The following is a 16,634-nucleotide window of genomic DNA, read 5'->3' on the forward strand; positions in this document are numbered from 1 at the left end:
ATTGAAACAAAATTTGGTTCTACGGAAAGCTGGTTTCCGGGGCAATCCATTGATGGGTTATTTGTCTTCCAGTTCGTCGGGAGCTGCCAGGAATTCGCCTTGCAAAAAGGCGGTTTGGATAGTTGAATTTGATTTTCTGGTTTGTCTTAGCTTTAGTAATAGAGAGAGAAAAACGTAGAACTCTTGGTGATGACCAGTTGCAGGATCGTTAATTAGGCTAATTTAGGTGATGACCAGTTGCAGGATTGTTACTTAGACTAACCCGTGCTATAGCCAGTTGCACGAACAAAGCTTTTAAGAATTTTAGAAATCCTTCAAAATTCCATCTTAAAGGGTGTGATTTTATAAGTCACATTTTTCAATTAAAAAACAAAAATAGTCTCTTAAAATCATTCAATGTAGCTCTTTTAAAAAAAATTGTGATATTTTGAATAACAGTAGATTTTAGGTAAGTTTTACAAATTATGGATTGAATAACAAGAGATTGTGAATCATTTTAAATGATTTTACATAAATGTCAAGTTCAATAATATAAGATTTCAAAAGGTTTTTAAAAATCATCAATTGAATAACAAGTGATTTTGAAAATACCTTAAAATCTTCTAAAATATAAGTTGAATACCCCCTCTTATACAAATATTTAGCTTTTCTATTTATGGTTTATTAAAATGATATCATTTGTCTATACTACTCTCTAAATTGTTACTAAGAAAATAGAGAGTGGAGGGCAAACTGGTAGACATAATTTTAATCATATAAATTATAATAGATAAATTCTATTACAATTACGATATATTCTATAAATAATAGAGAATTATGCATTCTCAAGAACATTGAGTCAATACTGGCCGTAACGGTAAACATTGAGTCAATACCGGCCAGAAAAGTAAACATTGAGTTAATACGGGCAGTACGGTAGACATCGAGCCAATACAAGCCATAATGGTAAGCATCAAGCCGATACGGGCCGACACAACAATTAACAGGCCAATACGAGCTGTAACGACAAACAACGAGTCAATACGGGCTGTAATTAGACTTTGTGACCGACTCTGATTTGCTACGACATTATCAAGAAAATACTTGACTCAATCTCGTGGAGAGAATATTTGGAACAACCTTATCTCATGAAGAGGCGGTTACTCAAACCCAAATCCCATGACGGTTAGGGTAAAGAGATTTCCCTATAAATATGAAACGATTTCGACATGATATAACTCGAAATCGAGAGCAAAACATGAGACCACATAACTCAATTCCAAAACTTTGCTAGGGTTCGTGGATTGACTCGTTTTGCCTTAAACTCTTGTATTTAAGCTCGATACTTTGATCAATAAAAACGACCATTCAATATCTATTTCTTGTTTCTGTAATCTCTAAACGAATTGATTACTTTTGTCCAAACAATAATTAGTAAATTTTTTTTTGCTAACTTATTATAATTTTTAAATTGAAGTCCAGAACTTTGGATATGATGCCAAAAACAAAATATATATATATATATATATACATATATTATGGATATATTATTCATATATATACTTTTTTTTGTATTTAACTATTCAAGTTAACGATCATTATTTAACATACTGTTTTATTATTTTCTCTACAGCTTATTCATCTCATTCGGTTTATTCTGCCCATCAATATGTAATCGGAAGAGGACTTTTCCAGGGACTCGTCTTCTTTGCTTCCTCTTTAGATCAGAGATTACCAAATACTTAAAGATATTGTCTCACTACAGATTGAGAAAAAAAAAAAGAATTACGATCAGTTTTAATAAACTAACTAAACTGACCTCATGTAAGCTCTTTTACAACCAATTAGACCAACACCTTCGGCTACCTCTCTCTTTTTATGGTGAAAGCATCCACTTAACTGTACAAGTCATGTCCTGTGACTATAACATAAGATGCTTAAGCAGACTTGTGACCATTTCTATATCAAGACGGGGGGAGTACAGAGAATGAATGAACTCTAATTCAAAAGACTACAAGCATTAGCAACAACAATAACACCAAACATATTGGGAAAAAAAACTGTATCATTTCTATAAAGGCATTTTCAAAGTAACAAGTATAAATCATGGTCTGTTAGCATTAAACAACAAGATTCAGAATTTGGGTTGGATAAACACGATTCAGCAATCACAACATATATAACAACATCCAAAGACATTCAAAAACAAAAAAAAAATCCCCGATTTCTCTCTAATCAAACCCTAAACAAAAAGCAGTTCCAACAACACACGAACAAGATACAAAGCAAAAAGAGGAATTCAATCTTAAGACAATCCTTAAATACAACTTTGCAAATGTTCACCGGCTCAGTTAAAAGTTAGGAAAACTCATCCATATGATCAAATCAAAGAGGGGTTTTGTCGACAATGCTTAATGTTTTCAGGTACAAAACAGTAAACAGAGAAACCACAAACAATACTTATGTACTTTTTATAGATGATCTCAGCCTAATCCCAAAGTTGCTACCTTTTCAATCTTAAAGGCCAAATTCTTTGGACAATACAAACTGAATTATTCAGGAATAAGAGACGATTGACTAAATTAATCTCTTTAAATATGAAAATTCTGGAGAATTTAACTTCACAAAAATTCTGAATTAGTGAATAACAACACCAGATTCGTTTGAAACACACATAAAAAAAAAAGGAACCTTTACTAGAATTCTCCAACACCAGCTCTGCAAAAAGGGGAATTCAATCTTAAGACAATCCTTGTCGGAGAGCTTTCGCGGTCGGAGCATTCGAGAAATACAGGGAGAGAGAGAGAGAGATGAGACGGAAGCGAACAAAAAAAGGAGAGAGGAAGAAGAGAAAAAAAAATCGCCAACCAGTATTGACCACGTCGACGCCTCTTAAAGATTCTTAAACCTCTTAATTAAGAGGTACTTCTTACCAATATTATGATTTTTGATTTAATTTTAAATCTGACAAAATCTAAGAATTTGACGTAAGAGGTCCCGATAAAGATGGTCTTAATCACCATTTACAGCCTATGGTTGAAGGTCTAGGGTTTTATCAATTTTCATTTTCAGGACTATGCCATTTGTTTTATTTATGTTATGTTTTCGCTCTAAAACAAATCTTTTGAAAATGGTGATTGTTGACTACTACATTATATTCATGAATATGAAACGGATGAAGGAACTTTTCGTTTTCTACTAATCTAAAAAGCAAGCTTGAAAGACCAATCAATTTACACCAACATTGGTCTCAAGTTACACCAAATAACCCTCAAGTTAACTCTCGAGCAATTTCTAATTATCATATTAATTTCTAACTTGTTATCTTTTTCTTGTAGGTGTTCTAGTTGTTGAAACAGCAAATTCTAAGTAGATAACAAGGATGTCACCACTAATAACAAGACTATAATCAATATGTTTGGGGAAACAAATCAGCTTAAAAAAAAGAATTAAGTAAAATATCAAAGGATCCGCAAAGAGTTGTTGATCAAAGGAGCCTAATAAGAATTGGACCTATTTCGTCGACATGCATTCGCCATTAGGGCGTCCAAACAGTTCTTTTATTTATAAGAAACACAAGTTTTGTAAAAAGTAAAAACCAAATTGATTGTTCAAAAAAAAACCAAAGTAAACAGGATTCCCAAAGGATTCCTTAAATGAGAGAATATTGATCTAAGTAATGTTTTTAAGTTTTTTTCTAACGAAAAAAAGAAGAATGTCATAACTGAAGAAGGTATCACCTAACCAACCAGTTTCACCTACCTTAATAAACACATGAAGAAATCGAGCTTTTGGTCAAGTGTATGTTTTATTATAACTCATAAGTCATAACTAAGAGTTTTGGTAAAAAAAAAAATATATTGTACGGGTTACAAATCTTATGTGTATATGATCCGATCATTATCGTTTAAAGTATTATATGAAGAGCAATATAATTCTACAAAAACTAGAGATTGTCTCAGTATTATAAAAACAAATCTATAATATCATTAAATCATACCCTCTTTGTTTCATTCTAAAAATTATTTTGACAAATTTCACACATATTATATAAATCATTTAAATCATACAAACAATGTTTTATAAGACTTAAAATTAAAACAATTTGAGTCAAGCAAGCTGATTTTTAAAATCTAATTCCCAGCAAAGATAGAAAAAGATCTTAGGAATTGCATCTAATTCTCTTCTTTGACTACACATCCAAAGAACAAAATTCCCAAATCTTTTCTTCACTCGTCTTTTACAAGTGGGCATTTGTGAGGCCCAACCAGACAGCCCCTCTCTCTCTCTTTTAATTTTTTTTTGTCAAGCTCCCTCTCTCTCTATTACTCAACATTCCACAAGAACCACACAAGTTCAAAAGTCTCACTCTTTAGGCAAGAAACATCCAAACACAATCCTCTCACCTCCACCTCACATTCCCCGGTGCCACCAACACTTACCCTTTCTCGTCTCTCCTGAAATCAAAATCCCATTATGCAAATCCATTTTCATCATCATCACCATCTTCATTCTCATCATCCATGGCCCATATCCCATCTATGTAGATTCTCATCTCTTTACCTTCATCTCATGTTCTTCTCCTGATTCTCAAACAATCTATACTCTCTTCTCCTTTTCAGTCATGACTCTTCCTTATCGTTTCTCTTCCGTTAGAAACCACTCGCTGCTACTTAAGACTTCTCCTCATCTCTGCACACCCAGATCAGCTCTCGGTTGTTTCTCTCCCAAGGAATCTCCTTTATTCAAGAAGAACACTGCCCGATTCCTTTCTCCTCAGAAACACACTTCCCTGCCTCTGAAACTCGTCTGTCCTTTAGCTAGTTTCTCTTCTTATGCAGATTCTGAGGGAGATGAGCAACACCATGCTGATCAACCGATACAGAACTCTCACGAATCTTCTACCGATTCAAGCGGATCCGATGGGAAAGGTAATGCAGAAGCAACTGGAGACTTCTCTGGAATGGCTCAAGCCTTTCACATTTCGTCCACCACAGCCAGGGCAATCTCCATAGTCATTGCCTTTTCTGCTCTCTGCCTTCCACTATTCATGAAGTCCCTGGGACAAGGACTGGCTCTCAAGACCAAGCTCCTCTCTTACGCAACACTGCTCTTTGGTTTCTACATGGCCTGGAACATCGGAGCTAATGATGTCGCCAATGCTATGGGAACTTCTGTTGGATCCGGAGCCCTGACAATCCGACAGGCTGTGATGACGGCTGCAGTTCTTGAATTCTCAGGTGCCCTTTTGATGGGAACTCACGTGACGAGCACGATGCAGAAAGGGATTATCATGGCTAATGTGTTCCAAGGGAAAGATATGTTGCTCTTTGCTGGTCTCCTCTCTTCACTGGCTGCAGCTGGAACTTGGTTACAGGTTCCAACTTATCTTTTGCTTCTTCTAGTTTCATGACAGGATTTAGTAAAGTTAGAACCTTTTTAGGATGGCATTTACAAATGATACAAGTACAGAACCTAATTGAGATCACGGTTGCGTAATTGTGAATTTAACAGGTGGCTTCTTACTATGGATGGCCAGTGTCGACAACTCACTGTATTGTCGGATCGATGGTTGGGTTTGGCCTTGTCTATGGAGGAGCTGGTGCTGTTTTCTGGAGTTCTCTAGCTAAAGTGGCTTCATCTTGGGTTATCTCTCCTCTATTAGGAGCCCTTGTCTCCTTCCTTGTCTACAAATGCATCAGGAGAGTAAGTAAAACAAATGAAGAAACTAACTTTCAACTTCTGATAAATCACTGAAGTCATCATACTCAGGCTTCTTTTGTTGTGTGTAGTTTGTTTACAGTGCACCAAACCCGGGACAAGCGGCTGCTGCAGCCGCTCCTGTCGCTGTATTCGTAGGTGTGGCTAGTATCTCCTCAGTCGCATTGCCTCTAAGTAAGATTTTTCCAATAGCATTATCACAAGCCTTAGCCTGTGGAGTAGCAGGAGCCATAGTCTTTGACAGAATCATCAGGAAACAGCTCGGTCACCTCCTAGCTAAAACCAAATCACCAGAAACATCCCCAAACCAGCCCAAAGCAATCGGTTTCCTCTCCGATATCGCAGGACCAACAGGTACACAGCTGGAGATAGTCTACGGAATCTTCGGCTATATGCAAGTCCTCTCCGCTTGCTTCATGTCCTTCGCTCACGGAGGCAACGACGTATCCAACGCAATCGGACCATTAGCCGCCGCATTAAGCATCCTCCAAAACGGAGCAGCTGCAGGAGGAGCTGAGATCGTGATCCCCATGGATGTTCTTGCTTGGGGAGGATTCGGAATCGTTGCTGGTCTCACAATGTGGGGATACAGAGTGATTGCAACGATAGGTAAGAAGATCACTGAGCTTACACCGACAAGAGGATTCGCGGCGGAGTTCGCCGCTGCGTCGGTGGTTTTGTTTGCTTCAAAGTTAGGGCTTCCGATATCGGCGACACATACGCTTGTTGGAGCTGTGATGGGTGTTGGATTCGCTAGAGGGCTTAATAGTGTGAGAGCTGAGACTGTGAGAGAGATCGTTGCTTCGTGGCTAGTTACTATTCCCGTTGGTGCTACACTCGCCGTCATCTACACTTGGATCTTCACCAAGATCTTAGCTTTCGTGTTGTGAGTTTCTGATTTTATCAGTTTTTTTTTTTTTGGTTTTGTGATACGAAGAACATGAAATTGATCTTCTTCTATGTTGGCTTGAATGATTCGGATTTGATAAACCCTAAAGTTATGATCTTTCGATTCAAAAATCTGATTTTTTTCACCTATCGGTGAAGTATGTATCATCTCCATTCTCAAAGCTTGAAGCTTTCTTGTTCAGTGTTCGTCTTGACGTCCGAGTAAACTCAAATCAAAGTGGGTGACGTTTGTTTCCTACAAAAACGTCTTGGTGTTTGTAAACTAATCTTAAAACGTCATAACTATTCCAAACGACGACGTTTCTTCCGGAGAAGTAAACGTGAGACGCGCGCATCTCTTGCTTTTCGTACACGCGTCCTCGAAGAAAGCTTGACATGATTTGCTTCTTAAAACACGAAACTACCCTTACACGCATCGTCAGTGTCAGAGATCTCAAATCAGAAAATCGAGGGTATTTGAGTAAAATCAATTATTAGAAATATCTATCTCTCTCACACCTTCTAAGCTAATCTCTTCAGCTTCTCTGGTTCTTACTTCTTCCTTCGATTGTGGTGGCTCTCATGGCGGCGGTTATCGGAAACGTGGCGTTGGTACTTGACGTTAACTCTCACCGTACGGTAGTAACTGATCGGAGGATTCGTTTAACGGTGGTTGACGTCGTTCTGAATCTACAAAAGAGAGATCATTCGCACAGTCACGTTTCTCACTACGCGGCGGCTCTCTCTTCCAATAAGCCTCTCGAATCTGACGGAGAGGCTAGGAATCGCCGGTTTTTGGCTCGCGGCAAGGCGAATTCCAGGGCTAACGCCGTCGATTTCGACGACGCGGGATCTAACGACGAGGACGGTGGTGGTGACGGCAAGGAGAATGACGAGGAGAAAGCTAACGATAAAGAGAAGGAGATGAAGAGTAGAGTAAAGGAGTATCAGGATATGAAGGAGCTTGAGAGGAAAGCAGAGGAGTTACAGTATAAGATTGATGAAGAAGGAGACGATTCAGAGGAGAAGAAGAGGATGAGAGTTAAACGAGAGCTCGAGAAGGTTCGTTTTGTTTCGATTGAACTGAGACAATACTTTGAACATTTCACATTCGTATTAGCTCATATTCTCTTGGAAAGGAATGTGTAGTTTTTGGCCTTAGCAACACTCTTAGATTGGTTTAGCTTATCTTAGTGTTACTGATGTGAGGATTCAACTTCGAATTGGCTAAGTTACTGATGAAATGTTAAGAGTTGATGTGCTTATGGAAGAGATTGGTGAGAGCAGGTAGCACAGGAGCAAGCAGAGAGGAGAAAAACTGCGGAATTGATGTTTGAATTGGGTCAAAAGGCTTACGGTAAAGGCATGTATGGACGAGCAATCGAGTTTCTTGAAGGAGCTCTTACGATTATCCCACGGCCAACACTCTTTGGTGGTGAGGTTGGTTGAAAATAACACCAGTTTTTAGGTACTTGTTGTCTTTTGGTTTTTTGGAATTTGGTGTGATTGCTAATGTTCTCTGGTTGGGGGGGGATTGATTGATTTGGCCAGATTCAAATTTGGTTAGCTATGGCATATGAGGCTAATAATCGCCACGCTGATTGCATTGATCTTTATCAGCAATTAGAGAAGAAACACCCGAGTCCTGGTATCCGTCGTCAAGCTTCTGAGCTTCGGTATATCTTGCAAGCTCCTAAGCTTAAGATATCTCAGGAGGAAATGGTTACTATTCCCATGATTGGTTCAAGTTACGACAGGTAAAAGCAATTGACTTCTCATGGATAGTGAATGTATTGACATCACTTGAAATGGTCATTGTGTTGTGTGCACAGCTATGCAGTGACATGGACTGACAAAGACAGGGATAAGGAGCGGCGAATGAATGAGTCGACTACGAATCAGCTCAACTCGAGCCAAGACGACTTTCTAGGGAAGCTCTTGGTTTGGCGACCGGTGGTTGGTATGGAGAAGAACCGAGTCTTTTGGCTTGCTTTGACACTGTGGTTCGGTTTGGTTGGAGCAGCACTCATCTTACAAAGATAAGTTGAAGACATGAAGAAACGTTTTTCATCTCTCTTTCAATTATGGTTTGGTTACCGTTTCTTCTACATTGTCTTGAAATTATATTTGATTTCATGTATAAATTTGTAAGCAGACGAAATCGTATTTCATTGTATATAAAGTATTTGACGGAAATATATATAACGTTGTATACTTGATTTGTATGTGTTATATCTCTTCATAGTTACATTCATCTTCTTACTACCTAAATTGGTTGTTTTAACATCTCGTTGAACATAGTCATACTTGATAACAGGTAAATCTCAAACTACCAAAATTGGGAAACTATCTTGTTCGAGTGTGGTGGATGAGCACCTCAAAAAGTTCAAAACCTTTCCTCTATGAAAGACCACAAGTCACAACATGTAATTAATATAACAAGAGGAAGCAAAGTGATGGAAACAATCTTAAGCTAAGCTAAAAAATATGGAAATGGCATTGTCCAGACACTGGTGTTGGTACGAGTATAAAATTAAATCCAACAATAAATATTGTCAATGGCATTGGTGCCCACTGGCCTGGCCAGACACTTGATTGGTGCAAGTCTAAAATTAATGCCAACAATAAATATGAAGAAACAATTATCAAAGGACAACTCCATTTATAAATTAAGAATTCCTAATTATTAGATTTAACTTTAGTGTATGAACGTGTGGACTGTACATTAATTAGTAGACAGACTTATATAAGTTATAACACAAATCCAATGAGCGGATAAGTTATATGCAAAGCAATTTGAACCAAATCTCCAAGGTGAACATGAGCCTTGTCTTAATATAGTCACTGATGAAACCAACATATATATCAATAGATTCTCTCATACTGAGAATTAATTTCCAACTTGTATTTGTCGGCACATAACATTAATAACAAAAATAATACCTAATTGTGTAGGTAGGAAATATAGATGAACCTAATTCATGCTCAATAAATCGGAAGTGTCACTCTGATATGGTTGTTGTACTTTTCAATTCATGAAACATTATCTAGCGCCTTATTATTAGACTTAATCTCTCTGTCAAAGAGTTAATAGCCAAAACAAATACATGACCCTACTGTTACCAAAATACAACAAAGGTGAAGAAAGAGTTTCTTTGATTTTAAAACTAAAATGTGATTTCAATAACCTGGCCGGCTTATGATCTCTTTTTAGTTTACGAGTTGCTTTATTTCAGATGCTTCTCCTCCCCATTCTTTTATCCTATCCTCAGCCATTGAAGCCTACATAATTATACAATACATATAGTGGTTGCATGCATTAGAACTTTGAAGGCTCGAGTTTAGACATGCATATATCGATTGATATTTAATATTCTTTTTTTACTTACCTCTGTGTCCCAATTCGTTTTGCAGATCATCCATGTTAAGACTATTGTCTGAACCACTGTTCCCGTCAACATCCCGCACCAAATTCCCTAACACATCAAAGATTTTTAGCATTAACGGTCTGTACGTTAGTTATGGTTCTTTTATATTTTCAAGGATTTGTATAATGATAGAAGATATTTGAGTTTCATTACCGTTACACCAAATTTAAACGTGTATCCTAATAATAGACCAAATGGGATTCCAAACAAGTAATAGCAGGCGATGTTCACGTACGCCACCACTGCTTGCCATCCAGCTCCCACAGCCACCCCTGATATTTCAGTATGTTACCATAATGCCATCAAATTCATTAATTAAGCTTCTCAAATAACCAATGTCTTAATCGAGTTATAGTAATATGTTCCTATCTGGTTAAACAGTAACAAATCAAACCAAGAGACTCCTCCACAAAGAAGTAGGTACAAATCCTACCAAAAAAAAAAGAAGTAGGTACAAAAGCGAAATTAATCATACCAAATTTTAAACGTAATGGTAAAAATATAAAAGAAACCTATGGTCGATCTAAGACGAAAACTGAGATTGTTTCAACCCGAGTTGAACTAGATATATATGATTTTAATTTGATGAGTTAAATAAATTACCTGATAAGACAGGCTGGACGTTGTTGATGACAATGGAGAGTGCAAGTATTGGCGTGAGTTGTTTAACAAGAATGATGACTTGTTCGTCTTTCACAAAAAGAGATGGATATTGGTCTCTAAAGATGAGTAGAACCATTGATACAATGAATCCTATCAGCGTCGATGTTATCACTGCTACCAGTAGTGAGAACTTTGCGGTTCTTGGATGGTTAGCTCCTAATTCATTAGACACTCTCACACTGCACCATTTCGAGATTAATTGTTTTAGTATTTAGTATATATACCAAAGAGAGAGGTTTAGACAAAACGAGTTCGACTTTTGAACGTGGTTAATTACCTTACGGCGGTGTTCATCCCAATAGCAATCATTGCCGTCCACCCCAATATATTCATGCTTCATTTTTCATATCGTTACCAAAAAAAAAAAAGGTTTAGACGTATAGTGGTGGACCAAAATACAGTAATAATGTTTTCTTACATAATATAAAGATTTAACAATAAATAACTAGTACTATAATTTGTTTTTGACAGCAATAATAATTACTATATGTATGTGTTGAATTAGAGTATAGTGGGGTCAGACTAAGGAAAAATTATCAACTACTATAATTCTTTAATTTTATTATATATAACTTTTATATTGATTGAACCTGGTCAAATATGTACACTACTACACTCCCATGAAAAAATAATGTTGGAACAAAAACATAGTATACACACATTTGACACTCCCATGAAAAAATTGGGTGTATTTATACAACTAACTATATGACTAAAAACAAAATGTTGCAGACAAAAAAAAATTAAAAAAAAAAATAGAAGAAGAAGAAGAATAATACTATATTAATGCGCAGCAAATTATTTAACGTAGCTAGCTAGGGTTTTCACTGCCCAAGACCACCAACCAACGAATAACGATTAAGTCTACTACGCACGACGGATCACAGTGCTAATTCCTAGAGATTCTTGATGATAACATTTTTAAAATAAAGAAACTGAACAAATCAGACAAGGAATCTTATAAACCTTAAATTACTTTTAAAAATAAAAAAACGTACTTGTAAAAATACCAAAAAAAACACAAAAAAATTTACCAGATGGAGAGGGCGGCTACGGAGATTTCAGCATCCTTCAAATATCCAGCAAATAATATGATTGCCATAAAGTACCATACCTCCAAACTTCAAAGTAAAGTAAAAAATTCAATCAAACTAACAATAACAAAACAAAACAAAACAAAAAAAGCATAAGTAGGGTTTGGTTATAGACTCACCAGAGCATAACAGCAGAAGCCAAAGACAATCTAACGAAACTCCATAGATTATGAAAAGCCTCCCACGATAAACCAGACCAAGCCTCACCACACGCACCACTAAATATGTACACGAGCTGAGCCGTGACAATTAACCACCACGAGAGGTTAAGCACGACGGCTAGACCCGGCATACCCCACTGGAGCCTCTCAATGACAAACCACGTGAGGGGCACGTGTACAACAAGTGCAACAGCCGAGATCGCGGCCATGACCATGATCTTGCTTTGCGACTGTAAGAACTTAGCGGTTGGGAAGTTAACGGCGTAAGCAAATATTTGAGGGATCATGTAGATGGAAAATATCCCGGCGGTGCTAGAGATCGCGGCCGTTTGGCCGATGAACGCGAGGATTGGGGCCGCGAAAATGTAAAGGAGAGTGAGGATAAGAGCGGTCACGTTTAGGATCACCCATGATCGTTGTAAGTAAACGCCAAGCATTGACAATTTCCCCGCTCCAAACGCTTGTCCACATAGCGTTTCTAACGCACTTCCCATTCCAAGCTAGTTGTGTACCACGCACACATTACAATTCAGAACAAAACAGAGGAAACTTCTTTCAAAATATAACTGGAAAAGTATAAAAGATTTAAAACTATACAACTGAATAGAAATGGTCTTTTTAATAAATAAATACTTTGACAACAAACCAAATAGTCACGGATTTATTTGTCTTTGTATTTTATATCCTAAACCAAAATTTAAATGATAATATTTTTTTTGGTATAAAAATGTAAAATACGAACATCTCCCAATTCTTTAATTTTGTGAATATTTAATTATTTTAAAATTGAGTGAAACAAAACATAATCTTGAATAAGAAATGCACACCACAAAAAAGGAAAAAAATCTTGAAATGATAAATATAAACTACACATGTTAAACGACGAGCTAAGAATGTAACTTACCATGATCCCGAATGAGAAGCCGGCGACGACTGAGTTTTCGACGGAGACGGCAGCAAGAGAGATGGTGCTGATGTGACCGGCGAAAACCTGAGTAACAGCGCCGAGAGAATATTGGTTCATCGACGTGAAAATGGCGGGGCCGGCTAAGTACCATAACTTCTTGGTCTCCACGTTAAACTCCCTAACGAATCCACCAACGGTTGTGATCGGAGGTATATCGTCGGCCGATGAGAAAGGACGATCATCCGCCGGCGTAGAGAGAAGTGTCTCCGTGAGATTTTTGTCTTTTACCATCTTGAGAGAGAGAGAGAGAGAAAGATGTGGAGAGATTAAAGGGAGGTCAAAGACTATATAAAGACCAACGTGTGAGGATCTTTGGGTTTAATCGTTCATGAATTATATAGAAATAAATAGTTGATGTGTTTTTGACAAAAAGATGCTTTAAGAAAAATCAGAGTTGTATAGCAATCAAGTGATAAAAAAATAAAAATAAAATGTAATATAGCAACTAGCATTTTAATTAAAAAAAATTGCTACATGTTGGAAAAATATCGCTGTGTTAATCAAATTATAGTGACATTTTGGTTGAATTACATCCACATGTGTTTTGTTTTGGTCATATTATTTAATGATACTTCTGTGTCAGTATTTTTATTTATTTTTTTGATTAAAACTTGAGTCAAGTAATACTACTAGTCTATATATATATATTATATAGTATATATATGTTAAAATTTTAACCATCTTGAATAAGAAATCGTAATGCTGTTTTATAGTTTAGCAAGAAAATAGATTTGTTGTTTTGAAGACATAAGTCATAAACAAACCTTGTTAATTATATGAATACATATGGTTATCGATTAATTAGTAAACTTTGTCGGGAGAATATGCAAATTAATTTTAGAGACTTAAAAACCCTACATGAGTTATAAAAGAAAGTCAATCATTTTGGACAGGCCAATAAAGTTCATGTTTGTGTGTTTGTGGTAAATTATTGAGAATATGCATTCAATATAGCACAATTTTGGTAAATACCACAATAGTACACTCTCGGCTCATATTCAATTTTTTGCAACTTTATGTGACTATTTAGCCCTTCTCTCTCCCACTCTCTCCCTTCTTCTCTCTCTCCCCTCTTCTCTCTCTCCCCCTCTCTCCCTTCTCTCTCCCTTCTCTCTCCCTTCTCTCTCCCTATGAGTTTAAGTACACAACGACTCCCCTCTCTCCCCTGTCTCCCTTCCCCTCTCTCTCTACGTCTCTCTCTCCCTTCCTCTCTCTCTCCCTACGTCTCTCTCTCCCCCTCTCTCTCCCTTCTTCTCTCTCTTCCCTCTCTCTCTCATCCTCTCCTCCCTAGCCTTGAATCTGAAAAAGTGAAAATTCCCAAGAATATTGTTGTTGGATCATTTCATGTGCCCTCTTTTGGATTCTCAATTCTTAGCTACCATATTTCTCTTTTTCTCCTTTTCATAGCATTTTGCTTATCTTTGGATCTAATAATTTCACACTATTTTGTAATGTGACATGTTATTTCTTGATGTTACAACTTACAAGTAATTAGTTTCCATCACAAATGTTATATTTTAATACACATGTAGTTTACGTACACATTCAAACTCTTTCTCACACATATATAGGAGGGTGTTTATGACTTTATACTTACTCTCATTTAGCCAACCGATGGTATTTCGTTAATTTTGTTTCAGAATTATGGTATCTATTAATATTACCCTAAATTATTTTATATACATATTTTGACCCTCACCTTATAAGGTTGCAAAATTGCATTCATATATTTTTTTTTTTCAAATTTCAACAGAGAAGTCGAAATATTCCCCCCCCCCCTCGCTTGTAGCCCTTCAAATCTTTACACCGGCTGTGATGATGCAGAGAGTACATACATTTTTTCCATGAAGAAAATACCAATAAATGATTTTTAGTTCTCAATATTTTGAGAAGTTGATTAAGAATATGGGCTGAACTAAAATACCCACTACGAGCAAACCTAAACCCAAGATTTTTTTTTTCTTAAGGCTTAAGTAGGGTTCAAGAAGTTGACAAATCTAACTATGGTAAAAACAAGTATATATGTTTCTTTTAACCCTACATGAGTAAGAAGAAAGGCAATTATCCGCCTTTTCCTTTTAACCAACTCCAAATTAATTAAGTTTTTTTTCATTTGTAGAAAGAAGAAAAATCTATGTTTCATCTTTCTCAAAAGCTATAATATATATCTATCTCACTTAGAATAAAAGCTTATTTCATTGGTTGTTTAAACTTTTTTTTAAGAATACAGTGGTCTAAAATAAATCAAATCAAGATGAGTGTCTTTTCTTATCTTGATATGAACCAAATCGCCATAAATGATACATCCATCATGTCTTCTATCTCTTTGTTCTGGAAAAAAGAGGATATTATATTTCAGACTTCTATATCTAATCCACAAATCAGTTAAGATGATGAAATTGGAACTTCTCCATGCCTTCTATAATATGAGTGATGAAAATAATACTTAGATTATTTTTGAGTTCTTACCAGTGTAGAAAATCTCCACCAACGTCAATTTTTTTTTATTATTTTGTTTGTCTAATAGAGATTTGAAACAAGAAAATCTAAAAAAAAATTATAGAAAAATCGATTATATTTTATGAATTTATTTGTCACTAAATACAGAAAAGGTTATTTAATAATAAATTTAATTCGATTGATATTTGATTATGTGTACAATTCGTCCAAACACTCACTCAGTCACCATGATATCTAAGTATAATCATCACAAACACAATCATCATGTCAAATATGTTTACTCTTATGGTTGTAATCATCTCGTTTCTTAAATTAAAAATTAATACAATATTTCTCAAGATGATTCATTGATTATTATTTCTTGGATAACGTATGTAATTGTAGATTGATTATTTGGCAAAATGAGGATGAGTACAACAAATAACATTTGAGAAATGTTTTAGCTGTGGTGATGGAGGTTAGCCGGATGTGGATTTGAGTTGCGGCGGTTGCGGTTGGAAGGAGAGCTCAGAAGGGGTGGTAGCATTGGGTTGTTCGGAACTCTCGGCGGCTGTGGAAACATTTTTGTTGTTATTTCTCGATTTGCTGTTTGTTTAGGGCGATTTACAGAGAAGAACAAGAGCATGTTGGATGCTGCTTTTGTAGGACTGTTGCAGTGGTGATGACAAGGGTAATAAGGTCATTTGCTTGATCTTCACCCAATAGACGGCTAAGATTAAAAGCGGATGTGATTCAACATTTCAGTTCTCATAAAATGTTAACTGTATATAACGTATTTATACTGTATACATAAGGCAATTTTATGAGAATTGAAATGTTGAATCACGTCCGCTTTTAATTAGTCTCATTGTGGTGATGGACATTAATTAATGTAAAATATTTTGTTTGTTTAAAGAATCTAGGAAATTCAAATACTATATTATATTTAAAACTTAAATCTGTTTTGTGATTTTTTAATTATATTTATTTTATTTATAGTTTCTGATTAAATATATTTAAAAAAACGAGCAAAGACGATTGTTTGACTAACAATTTCTTTTTTACCTTTTGGAAAATTTATTTTTATATTAGTTAATGTTAATTATTATATACTATACGCTCATCAAGATTTTTTGTGATAAAGAATTTATATTAAAATAAGAATTAGTAATTTTTTTTCTTTTGTTAACTTATTATAATTCTTAAATTGAAGTCTAGAACTTTGGATATGATGCCAAAAACAAATATATATATATATATATATATTATAGATATATTATTCATATTAAATTAT

At 35.8% G+C, this 16,634-nt stretch overlaps 3 protein-coding genes and 1 long non-coding RNA gene across 8 annotated transcripts; 2 read left to right on the plus strand and 2 right to left on the minus strand.

Moving 5' to 3' along the window:
* Positions 1-1,529: 1,529 nt before the first annotated feature.
* LOC147942207 (uncharacterized) lies at positions 1,530-2,892 on the minus strand. Of its 4 annotated transcripts, none has more exons than XR_015560351.1 (3): positions 2,671-2,892; positions 1,836-1,900; positions 1,530-1,738 (listed from the first exon to the last, which is right to left on the minus strand). It is a non-coding gene; the product is annotated as an uncharacterized LOC147942207 (long non-coding RNA). The 4 variants fall into 4 exon arrangements; XR_015560352.1 differs by having other exon boundaries at positions 1,821-1,900; positions 2,671-2,866; XR_015560350.1 differs by having other exon boundaries at positions 1,530-1,696; positions 1,799-1,900; positions 2,671-2,866.
* Positions 2,893-4,010: 1,118 nt separating this feature from the next.
* Positions 4,011-6,720, plus strand: LOC104790285 (inorganic phosphate transporter 2-1, chloroplastic). 2 transcript variants are annotated; one of them, XM_010515998.3, is made up of 4 exons: positions 4,331-4,522; positions 4,602-5,356; positions 5,494-5,685; positions 5,772-6,720. In XM_010515998.3, exons 1-4 carry the CDS (start codon positions 4,456-4,458, stop codon positions 6,588-6,590), a joined length of 1,833 nt encoding a protein of 610 aa, XP_010514300.1. In that variant the 5' UTR covers positions 4,331-4,455; the 3' UTR covers positions 6,591-6,720. The 2 variants fall into 2 exon arrangements, with proteins under 2 accessions (XP_010514299.1, XP_010514300.1); XM_010515997.3 differs by having other exon boundaries at positions 4,011-5,356.
* Positions 6,721-6,791: 71 nt separating this feature from the next.
* On the plus strand, positions 6,792-8,807 carry LOC104790286 (uncharacterized). Its single transcript, XM_010515999.3, has 4 exons — positions 6,792-7,650; positions 7,876-8,028; positions 8,140-8,345; positions 8,421-8,807. The coding sequence occupies exons 1-4, from the start codon at positions 7,171-7,173 to the stop codon at positions 8,629-8,631; spliced, it is 1,050 nt and encodes a 349-aa protein (XP_010514301.1). The 5' UTR covers positions 6,792-7,170; the 3' UTR covers positions 8,632-8,807.
* An 813-nt stretch (positions 8,808-9,620) lies between these two features.
* Positions 9,621-13,329, minus strand: LOC104790287 (protein DETOXIFICATION 29-like). The gene is made up of 8 exons (XM_010516001.3): positions 12,839-13,329; positions 11,893-12,434; positions 11,714-11,800; positions 10,957-11,013; positions 10,620-10,858; positions 10,170-10,288; positions 9,978-10,064; positions 9,621-9,870 (listed from the first exon to the last, which is right to left on the minus strand). Exons 1-8 carry the CDS (start codon positions 13,130-13,132, stop codon positions 9,799-9,801), a joined length of 1,497 nt encoding a protein of 498 aa, XP_010514303.1. The 5' UTR covers positions 13,133-13,329; the 3' UTR covers positions 9,621-9,798.
* Positions 13,330-16,634: the final 3,305 nt, after the last annotated feature.

The sequence above is a fragment of the Camelina sativa genome, chromosome 6, assembly GCF_030686135.1.
Source record: "Camelina sativa cultivar CO46 ecotype springtype chromosome 6, ASM3068613v1".
NCBI lineage: Eukaryota > Viridiplantae > Streptophyta > Magnoliopsida > Brassicales > Brassicaceae > Camelina > Camelina sativa.

Coding starts and splice junctions, on each gene's coding strand:
- LOC104790287 (XM_010516001.3), bottom strand. CDS start 13,132: ATGGTAAAAGACAAAAATCTCACGGAGACACTTCTCTCTACGCCGGCG. Junction 12,435..12,838: donor GCTTCTCATTCGGGATCATG/GTAAGTTACATT, acceptor GTACACAACTAG/CTTGGAATGGGAAGTGCGTT. Junction 10,289..10,619: donor CGTCCAGCCTGTCTTATCAG/GTAATTTATTTA, acceptor CTGAAATATCAG/GGGTGGCTGTGGGAGCTGGA.
- LOC104790286 (XM_010515999.3), top strand. CDS start 7,171: ATGGCGGCGGTTATCGGAAACGTGGCGTTGGTACTTGACGTTAACTCT. Junction 7,651..7,875: donor TTAAACGAGAGCTCGAGAAG/GTTCGTTTTGTT, acceptor TGGTGAGAGCAG/GTAGCACAGGAGCAAGCAGA. Junction 8,029..8,139: donor CAACACTCTTTGGTGGTGAG/GTTGGTTGAAAA, acceptor TGATTTGGCCAG/ATTCAAATTTGGTTAGCTAT.
- LOC104790285 (XM_010515998.3), top strand. CDS start 4,456: ATGCAAATCCATTTTCATCATCATCACCATCTTCATTCTCATCATCCA. Junction 5,357..5,493: donor CAGCTGGAACTTGGTTACAG/GTTCCAACTTAT, acceptor TGAATTTAACAG/GTGGCTTCTTACTATGGATG. Junction 5,686..5,771: donor TCTACAAATGCATCAGGAGA/GTAAGTAAAACA, acceptor TGTTGTGTGTAG/TTTGTTTACAGTGCACCAAA.